This window comes from Vigna unguiculata, chromosome 5, assembly GCF_004118075.2.
Source record: "Vigna unguiculata cultivar IT97K-499-35 chromosome 5, ASM411807v1, whole genome shotgun sequence".
NCBI lineage: Eukaryota > Viridiplantae > Streptophyta > Magnoliopsida > Fabales > Fabaceae > Vigna > Vigna unguiculata.
Window position 1 is genome coordinate 42,167,561 of NC_040283.1, and position 11,651 is coordinate 42,179,211.

General features: G+C 29.4%; 1 protein-coding gene across 1 annotated transcript; it reads left to right on the plus strand.

Annotated features, from left to right (window-relative positions):
* The first annotated feature begins 1,757 nt into the window (after nt 1-1,757).
* On the plus strand, nt 1,758-5,702 carry LOC114184114 (cellulose synthase-like protein H1). Its single transcript, XM_028071363.1, has 9 exons — nt 1,758-2,055; nt 2,179-2,503; nt 2,622-2,750; nt 3,488-3,604; nt 3,715-3,927; nt 4,038-4,155; nt 4,318-4,505; nt 4,595-4,945; nt 5,034-5,702. The coding sequence occupies exons 1-9, from the start codon at nt 1,796-1,798 to the stop codon at nt 5,556-5,558; spliced, it is 2,226 nt and encodes a 741-aa protein (XP_027927164.1). The 5' UTR covers nt 1,758-1,795; the 3' UTR covers nt 5,559-5,702.
* Nucleotides 5,703-11,651: the final 5,949 nt, after the last annotated feature.

Below are 11,651 nucleotides of genomic sequence, written 5' to 3' on the forward strand. Positions count from 1 at the left end.
TTGCATTCATAAATACAAGGAACCTCACACTCAAAACAAAGACAAAAACATTATCTTTAGAGAGAAAAACCCCACACTCCTCTCCCAAGATCCACTAATCTGACAGATCGATTGAGTGTAGCGAATGATCTCTGAATCTTATGAACAACATTATTTAAGAGATAGTATAGGGAAGAAAAGAGTAACACTTTGAGAAAACTATAGTGTTTGTTGTGTCTTTCTCCATATATCTAAGTGGTATTTACAGATAGAAATGGGAGACACAAGAGTTATTATAATAAGTTCGATTAAATAAAATATTAATTAACTTTTAATAAAAAAGATAATTGTTAACTATAAATAACATTAATCCATAAAATTAAAAATCGATAAAAATATCAGTAATTGTAAGATAATATTTTAATTACATTTTTAAATTATATTAAAATATTTCCAACACAATACACATTAAAATATTAAATTAATATGTTGATATATTATTTTGTATTTTTAGTAAGTTTATTTTACGTATTTTTCATAGTTATCATGTGTATCTTTAAATAATGAACTCTATATTTTTACACATATTCTATCATTTATATACTCTTTGCCATTTTATTGACATATTGATTTTTTAAATTTATATATAATTTTTCATTTAGATTCTTTCAAAATTTAATTAAAAAGATGAAAATATTTTTCATTTCTTTGTTGAAACATTTAAATCTCTTTTAATATAATATATATTTACTAATATTAAAAACACAAAAACAAACACCAATGCGTAAATACCGTTTTAAAAAGGCATGGATTTCAAACTAATATGTACTTAACTATTTTAACACACTTTAAGAAAATACATAATGTAACAATGCAAATACTTTGCTCAACACCCGTTAATTATTTTCATTTTCTAAACGATAATAATAGAAAAATTAATACAACAATTTAAAACTTAGAAGAGGTTTATCAAATAAACAAGCTCTGGAAGAGAGTCTCTATTATAGTAGAGCAGGAGAATGAAAGAGGAAAAAGTTGAAAAGATTAGTTTATTGGTTTAAATAATAAAATATTACTTTATTATTATTTTTTTAATTACTCACTATTATAATTATTTAAGTAAAAAACAGGTCCACAATGTTTTCAACTACTTTTAAAAGTCATCACAAAAAATTGGTTAAGTAAAAAACAGGTCCATATATAATTATGATCCACAAATACTGTACATCACAGATAGACAAGTATACTATAGTTAATACATTTATTTTTAAAATAATAGGATACGATAGATACGTAATATATGAATATTTAAAATTTTATAATAATTTTTATAAACATAATAAATAAAAAACATATGTTTGTTAATGTGTGAATCTAAATTTTCTATTAGAGATCAATTATTTTGGTAGCCAATACTTTATAGCTAATATTAGTGATAATTTAAAAATCAATTCATAAATAAAATTATTTTAATTATCAATTTAGAAATTAATTATAATTTTTTGAAATTATTTTAATTGTTAAATTAGTTACAATATAGTGATTATTTTATTTTTTAATAAAATTGGTCATTATTCAAAAAATTCATCTTAGTGTACTATAATTTTATAAATTAGATATTTTATTAATAATTATCGTATATAAATATTAGAGCCGACACGTGAATCAAGTTTAAGACTTTTAGGTTTGACATGTCTGACGATGGCTCAGCTGCTCTTAACACCGCGTGTGTAAATAAGAAGAGTAGCCTTATCTGTGAAACAGCAGAAAATTATAGAAACTGCAGAGATTGTTCTAGTTCCTTGCTATTTGCTCAATGGCAAACCAAGAACATGATGACCCTCTCTATGAAAAAGTTTGGTTCAAACGCAGATATCAAAGAGTTATGGACACCTCCATTTTACTCCTCCTTCTCTTGCTTCTTAGTTATCGTCTTTTCTCACACAACAACTTCACTATCCCATGGACCCTTGCTTTTATATGTGAATCCTATTTCACCATCACTTGGATCATCATTCTCAGCACCAAGTGGACCCCTGCACTCACCAAAACCCACCCAGATCGTCTCTTGCAAAGGTATCAACTTCATGTCTTCATCATAATAACTAAGTCATAGCAAAACTATAATATTAACTTCTTTTTTAATGCTTATTATATAAGTATGCATGCATCTTTTCATTTCTTACACTTTATCCACAGGGTACCTGAACTTCCACGAGTAGATTTGTTTGTGGCAACAGCAGATCCTGTTCTTGAACCACCCATCATCACAATCAACACTGTGTTATCTCTTCTAGCACTCGATTATCCCACCAACAAACTGGCTTGCTATGTTTCTGACGATGGTTGTTCCCCTCTTACCTTCTATGCTCTTCTGGAAGCTTCCAAATTCGCTAAGTTTTGGGTACCTTTCTGTAAGAAAAACAAAATTCAACTGAGGGCACCCTTCAGCTACTTCTCCAGTGTTGCCACCACTAACAGTGAACATTCACCAGAACTCAAGCAAGAATGGTCACGAATGAAGGTAACTATACAGTATAGTTATTCCTCTTCGATGAATGAATGAATGTGACATCCATATCCTAGATAAGTTCTACCTTCCAAGTTTCTGAATCATAATCCGCAAAGTACTGTAACTGCAGGATATGTATGACAATCTTAGCCGAAAAATTCAAGATGTGACAAGGAAACAAATTCCACTACAACTTGATGATGGAGAATTTGCAGTTTTCTATAATACAGAACAAAGAAACCATCCATCCATAATTAAGGTAACTAACATACAGCATACAGCAGTCAAATATATTCATGCATCTAACCAATGGAATATATGTATATACATATATATCTAAATAACTACACATACCTGTTAGACTTTACTGAAAAAAAAAAGAACAATATAAATTATTTACAAAAGAAATAATATTTTTAATATATACCGTTGCTTTGTGAAAATCATTCATATAATGAACAGTTTTCAATTTTGAAAATAACGTTTGTACAATTTTGTATTATACATGTATGTGGGGGTATATCATTCATGTAAAGAACACTTTTTAATTTGAAAATAATGTTTTTACGTTTCTGTATTATACATGTATATGGGGTATAGTTGTATTGGATTTTCACAAACTGTTAAATACAGTGACGCGCTCTTCATCTTTTATTTATCAAATATCTCTCTTTCATTTCTTTTGTTTCCAAAATTATAAACAATCAAATTATTTAGGTATATACTTTTATATGAAGATGTTTATCTTTTTGACACAGTTGTACTGATGAAAAAAGCACAAGAAAACCACTAAAAAAACTTACTTAAAGGGAAATTATCTTTTTTGACAAACTTAACAAAATTGCTAAAAATAGAATTAAAATAAAATAATTTTTTATTTTTTAATTAAATAAAGTAATAAATTAATATTTTTTTACTTAAATAGAAAACTTTGTTAAAACTTTTTTAAAAATCATTGTGAACCTATAACAGCTCTTACTTAAAATGTATGCACAGGTTATATTGGAGAATAAGGATGGTGTTTTTGATGGACTGCCTCACCTAATATACCTCTCTAGAGAGAAGAAGCCACATCAAACACATAATTACAAAGCTGGAGCTATGAATGTGTTGGTAAGTTTTTGTTAACTAACATTTAGTCCTGGAAGAAGTTAAAAGTAATGATAACTCGATTTATTTTGAATTAATGACTCACGCATTCTCATCATTCTTATTATGTGCAGACAAGAGTGTCCGGATTGATGACCAATGCCCCTTTTATGTTGAACGTAGACTGTGACATGGTTGTGAACAATCCCAAGATTGTTCTACACGCTCTAAGCATTTTGATGGATTCACAAAAAGGGGAAGACGTTGCTTTCGTTCAATGTTTCCAACAATTCTACGATGGAATAAAAAACGACCCTTTTGGAAATCAGTTGGTGGCTGTATTTGAGGTGTTTTTTTCTCAGTTTTAAATGAAGCTCTAAGCTTTCTCTTCTCACGTAAATTTTATCAAGAAACGATCTTTGTGAACCAACATTTTCTGGTTTAATATCTAATGTAGTACATAATACGGGGCATGGCGGGACTTCAAGGACCCCACTATTCAGGAAGTAACGCATTCCACAGAAGAAATGTTATTTATGGTCTTTACCCTGAAGAAATCGAGATCGGCAGAAAAGGTCTTTCCCTCTCATAAATACACGAAATTATCTCACTCATCATACATTTTCATGATCCAAAATTTCAGACGTACCCTTATGTAAAAAAATTTAATTTACATTGTGCTTATTAGTAGTTAATTCTCATATATATATATATGACTTTTTTTTATTCTTTAGCAGGAAAATTGGGTGAAAAGAAATTACTAACACAGCAATTTGGAAGTTCAAAGGAGTTTATAAAATCAGCAGATCATGCTTTGGATGGGAAAACAAACTTTCATAATGATAGCAGTCCTTCAGATTGTATTGAGGCAGCAATTAAAGTTGCTGGATGTGAGTATGAATGTGGTACTTGGTGGGGTGAAAAGGTACAAAGACTAAACAAAATTACTTTCCAAACTTTTTATCTTTTGCAAAATTTAAATTTTTGTTAACAAGCTTTCTGGGGAACTTTTAGATTGGATGGCTTTATGGATCAATGGTAGAAGATTTTCCAACAGGGTTGAACATTCATAGAAGAGGTTGGAGATCAGAGTGTTGCACCCCAGATCCTATTGCCTTCACAGGGTGTGCTCCAAGAGGATTACTCTCTACAATGGTGCAACAAAAGAGATGGGCCACAGGTCTCACTGAAGTCTTCTTTGGAAAGCATTCTCCAATTATGGGAATGATCTTCGGTAAGATCCAATTCAGGGCAGGTTTATCTTATTCTTGGCTCGCCAATTGGGGCTTGCGTAGTGTATTTGAAGTTTGTTACGCACTCCTACCACCATATTGTATAATCACCGATACCAGTATCTTTCCAAAGGTTAGATCATTGATCAAACTTCATTATCAAGGTTATAGCATTCACTATAGAAATGATTCACAGTTACTTTCTCATTGTTTTATTCCAGGGACATGGTCTGTGGATTCCAATTGCTCTTTTTGTGATTTACAGCGTACACACTCTTTTAGAGTACCTTAAAATTGGGTTGTCCATCAGATATTGGTGGAATAATCAGAGAATGAGCATAATAACAACCACAACTGCATGGTTTATTGGGTTTTTGAGTGCCATGGTTAAGCTAGCAGGGATATCTGATAATGTGTTTGAAATAACAGAGAAGGAACTCTCAAGTGATGGAAACGATGGAGATGCAGGAAGGTTCACCTTCGATGAGTCTCCAGTTTTTGTGGTAGGCACCACCATTTTGTTGGTGCAATTGGGAGCCATGCTGATAAGGTTTTTGAGGTTGCAACCAACTCACAGTGAAAATGGTTGTGGAATAGGGGAGTTCATATCTAGCACATATGTGGTTGTGTGTTACTTTCCGTACCTCAAAGGATTGTTTGGCAGTGGAAAGTATGGGATTCCACTGTCCACCATGTGCAAGTCAGCAATCTTGGCTTTTGTCTTTGTGCATTTCTGTAGAAAGTAACTTTACATGAATCTTCGGTGGCCATTGTTTTTGTCTTTAGTTGTATTTAGGTGTTAGTATGTGGTTGTTATTACCCATTGAAAGGTGACAAATAATTTGGAGAATACCATCACTTCTTCAGCTTCTACACCAACCACATTGTACGATGAATGTCAAATCTTTAATATTAATTCTTCAAGATAGTAAATTATCATTTATATTATAACTACATTTTTAGTGTGCCTAAATTTATCAATTTTATAGTATTAGTCATATAAAAATTACTTATAGTATGATTTAATTTACATAATTTATTACTATGATTATTATTATCTTTCTGTCACGTTCTTAAAATAATAAGTGTTTTTTAAGTTGAATGTAAAAATTGAAATGGAAGGAAGAGGTAAGGAAGAGATGAAAATAGAGAAAAGAAAGAAACCAAATAAAAAAAACAAAAAATATTAAAAATGGATGAAAACATGATTTTTAAATTTAAAAAAAAATAAATTAAATTAATATGAATAATAAAATATATATAAATATAATTAAATTATATAAAAAATATATAAAATAAATAAATAAATAAATAATGTTGGAGAGCCGTGGCTCCCTTATGTCCTTTAAAATCCCTGGACCAAACTAAAGCCCTGGACCAAGCTAAAGCTCTGAGATTGTTAACGAGGCAGTGTAATAATTCAGAATTTGTATTACTTGTGGTACCAAATTATTGGCGTTGAGTCATCAACTTTTCAAATAATATTGACAAATTTTAGTTGTGTAAGTCAGTCTGTGGGACTCTTACGTTTCATTTGTTTGGTAGAGGCCTAGTTGTAGTAGTAGAGAATAATACCATTCTTCATAATCGAACGTTGTGGTCTGGTTTCTAATTCCAGCAATGGAAGTGTAGGAAGTGCGGCGCTGTTCCGAAAGTTGGGGAAATATTATGGTTTTTAATATTTTTTAGTTGAGGATAGTTAGTTCATTTTCTTAGGACTATGGGGTGCTGGAAGAAAATATAGGCGTGCAGAAAGAAAGCACTCCTTCAAATTTGTATAAGAGAAATGGGTTTACTCTGTTTGTTTATATTGTCTTCATTTGGGGGGTTTCTTCTGCAACTCGAAACATTTATCATGTCATATAAACAAATTTTAAATTTCCAATTTATCCATCAAATAAAAATAATTATATTTTTATACTCTGTAACTCATCAAAACTAAGTTTTTTTTTTTTTCTAACCGACGTTGGCATTTGATGTCTTATTTAAATTTTACTGATATTAACATTCGGTACTTTATTTTTAGTTTTAATTTTCTTTTCGTTTTTTTTTCATTTATAAATGTCAACATCCAATTAAAATATATTAAAAAAATTCTATATACCAACATATTTATATATATGTATATATATTTTTTGTTTTATTTTTTAATTTACTTTTATTTTTTGTTATAAAATATATTAATATTTTATTAAATATATAAATAATATTTTATAAATTAAAAAAAATAAAAAGTAAATAATATATATATATATATATATATATATATATATATAAACTGATTTTGAAATCTAGTTTTATATATGTACCAAATATCGATATGCAATAACGAAAAAATAAAATAGTTTTCGATGTCAATATCGGTAGAACAAAATTAAACATGTTGGCATCCATAAATGAAAGAAAAAACTATAATATCAGATATCGACAATCGAGACAAGAAAAATATAAAAAGAAAAAGTATTAGATATACATCATAAAATAAAATAAAATATCAGATGTTAGACGTTCGTTGAAAAAAAATAAACTTGAAAGTGAGTCACTTAGAGAGGAAAAAAAAAACTAGTTTCTTTTATTTAAGGGGCAAAGTGAAAATTTAAAAAATGTTTGGAAGTGTAAAAGAATTATTTGAAGGTGCAGAAATAAGCCCCTTTCAATTGGGTCAAAGAATGAATTTGGACTCATGAATTTGCGATACACAACTTCACTATTTTAAATCTTTTATTAAATTTAAAATCATTTTTTTAGAAAAAAAAGAAGCTATTTGAAACTATTTTTAATACTTTATAAAATTTATTTCTATAAATTATTGATAATTATTTTGATTCTCATTTATTTTTTCAAAATTAAAAAAATTATTCTATGAATCTTTTTAAAAATGAATTTTGCAACGAATTACCAATGAAACCTAAAATTAGTAAGAATTTTAGTTTAAATTCATATTGCAAATCAAATAAAATAAGTATAGTTGTAAATTTAATAGTGATAAATTGAATCAATAATTTTTTATTGAAATGTTAAAGTGTTTACAGAAATCAGCATAAATTATTTGATTAGAGACGTAATTGTAATTATTACAAACTTGATGAGAGACTAAAATATAGTTATTAAAAATATTCAAAGAATTATAAAAAATAAAAAATAATTAAAGACCAACCTTCTATTAATAGAAAATTTATAGGGACCAATTTATATAATTTTTTTAAAATTTAAGAACTTATATATCATTTTGAAGAAAAAAAATAGTTAACAAAATATACCCAATTTTTTACTTTTGAAAGATGTATCTTTAATGGAATCATAAATAATAATTAACATTACTTTTTATATTATGTCCGTAAAGACTAAGAATTACGCACCTCAATTACAAATGAGAGCAAAATATTACTCAAAAGTTTAAATATATCAATTATCATAATTTTATACAAAAATTATCAATTAATATATGTAACTTTTATTGCGAAATCATTTATTGAAATAATATCAATAAAGAGTAGGGTACCGTGTAAAATTTTGAGAAGGATTAATCATTTCTACACTTGAATGTTATATTCTTTTTATCATATTTTTTAAATATACGTACTTTCATATTATCTCACTTTAAAGATAAAAATATTGTATATTATCCATATTATAAAATCAAGTTAACAATAAAAAAAACATAAAACAATAAAAAGATAAAAATTAATAACAAATCATATGAATAAATATCGAAATAAAATGAGAAAATATAAATGTCGTGTTAGTTATTAGCGATCGAAACATAACAAATAATTTGAAAAATAACTTTTATTTCTACACCAACTATATTAAGTGTACAATGAGAATGTCGAATTTTTAATAGTAATTGTTCAAGATTATAAATTATCATTTATATTATAATAAGTACATTGTTTGTGTACATGAATGGAGTGATTTTATAGTATTATTAGTCAAATAAAAATTACTTATAATATGCTTTTAATTTATATAATTTATTATTATGATCATTGTTTTATTTCTGTCACGTTGTTATAATAATAAATGATTTTTAAAATTTGTAAAACCTATATATATATATATAAGTAATTATTATTTTAAAAAATATATGATATAATTTGCTAATGTTAAATTTAATATCCCTCTTGGTGTAAAAGTTAGAAGTTGAATTGGTATCCATTTAATATTTTGTAATATATTTTTGTGTGATTTTTGATAAAATAAATCTATTTATGAACCATAAACACTATAATTATGACCATCATTTTTATCTAGAACCACATTTAGGCTTTGCATTTTCATATTTTGTATAAAATCGCAGTTCTTTAAGGCTAAGAGAAATATAAATAAATATATATATATATATATATATATAGTTTGTTTAGATAAATAAATGTCAATGGTAAAAAAAATGAAAATAAATATTAATAAATATCCCTATAGAATAGGACATTTTCAATTCTGAACAAAAATCGTAATGTTTAATTCCCTACTTTCTATGCATCTAAAATTCCTTCACGCCATGACCACAGCTTGACAGGTGATGAAAAAAGTAATCAAATTTAATGATGATAACATCCTTAAATCCCAAGATCAACGCCACTGATATGCTGTCTAGAAGCACAGTGAAACCCTCATTCTTTATTAGTTGAATCACAAAGTCTCCCAGATTGCAACCATCAGTTGGATCAATGATGCCAAAGACGATTTTTCACAAGGTAACTTTGTTCGTATAAAATCCTAAGCAATGAACTATGTAATTTTTACCTCATCCTACACATAATTCTCCTAATACATCCTACGAAGACTGTTACAATTGTTCAGTAGTAACCATCAAAATTGCGTGCTGTGTTTCCTTCAAGCCTCAAGATGAACAATAAGCTGTACAATCTAATATGTTAATTGAGTCCTATGCATTTTAAAGACCTTCAAAGTAACAATTGGGTATATAAGGAGGGGAAGACAGGTTTGCAACGCATTTGAACTTTTGGTGCTTGTACTTATCTCAGCTTTGAAGGATTCTGTCTTTCTTAACAAATACAGATCATGCAAGATTTTGACACATTTTTTCAATTCAGCTGGTTTGTAACCGGTCACTCAAAGAATAAATTTCGTGACATATTCAACCATGACGAAATACTATAATTTAAAAAGATAAAGATCAATGATGGGTATGGGATAGCTAAATTCGTCTTGCCTTACCACCACGTTGTCATCCCTAATAAAGATCAACATCGACCACAAACGTTTCGATCTCCTTAACTACTCTCCGCACATCATCTTTATAATGCTCGCAACGCGTCTTAGTGCATCCTACAAGGGTAACAAGTAAAAACATACGAATGTTATCTAATGAAAGTGTTATAATGATTATGTAAATAAAATTACTCACTCGTAGGCTGCGTAATGATTTTGTTCTTCTCCGTACGTGTACATCATCAAGGATATCATGCAACGTTGGGTACATGTGAACCAATGCAACGACTCGCCATGCATATCCACCACATTTCGTAAGATCTCTGAATAACAATAGATATGAGACAGTAATGTATGTTCCACTCTTGTCCGCACAAATTATACACTTAATAAAATCCAACAAGTAAGCTCGTGCAGAATACCCCTAACAACTAAATTAGTGGTGTCATAGCACCAACAATATCCAAATGGACAATAGGACAAAATTTTCCCATTGTAGGTAGATGAGGAAGCATGAACATGTGATTTTAATAACAATTAAGTAAGGAGATATCATATGGACCTCGAGGATATTCAAGTCCTTCTTAGTACTCATATTCACTTCTCCAACAACTTGTGGCTTGTCAACAAGGGCTTGAGGGTCGCCAACCAATAACACAAAAAAGTACAAAAAAAATTAAAATTGTCCAAACAGAATTTTGCAAATCAGTACATCTGCATCCTGAAAACCAACTATACCAGGTCCTGAAAGCCCATAACACCGGTTTCTGTAAAACGGTAATACCGGGTTCTAAAAGTCGATAGCATCGGGTTCTGAAAATCGGTAACACCGAGTTTTGAAAGCCGATAACTACAATCCAAAAGGATAGTAGTGGAATTATAAAAAGTTGGGATGTAGGAAGAAAAATTGGGGGTGCAAGAAGAAAAAACCCAAATTTCATATCCTCTGCCTATGCATTTTCTCTTGGCACCCTCAAAAATTTATCTCCATTCACATTTGGCATTGCTAGAGAATCATAAAAAATCTCCAAACTCGAAAGAGACTTTTTCACACTCATGTCATTACAGAGAATTTTGAGAGCTACACACAGACCAAAAAGGAGAGAGGAGGAAGATTAAAAAGAAGAACATGTATTAGCTCATCATCAAAAATCCATCCTCTGAGTCACCCAGACTAAGAAACACTGTTATTGCATTCATAAATACAAGGAACCATTCATCTGGCATCACTAGTGCACTTTGGGCTTTCTAACTCGGGCTTTATGCCACAGTTATAGCATAAATGAGGCATATAAATAAGCGGTGACAATTTTGTAATTGATGCAACGGTTTATGCCCCGATCATCAGTTGACCCGAAGCAAAAACCTATCTTATGCCTCGGTTCTGAGGGACCCGAGGCCTAAAGCGTCTCCAAATTTTTCTCCCTCCCGCCACTTTGAATTTTTGAATTTAAAACAAAAACTTTATACCTTAGTTGTTACTGACCCGAGGCAGTAAAGTCAGTTTATGCCTCGTTTGTTACTCACCTAAGGTAGTAAAATGGCCTACTATTTTTTTTCTTTTTTTTGTTGGACTCTATGGCCTCGGGTGTTAGGACCCGAGGCAGAAGATATTGATGTTGATATGCCTCGACTTTTTATTGAACCGAGGCATAAGGTAGGTT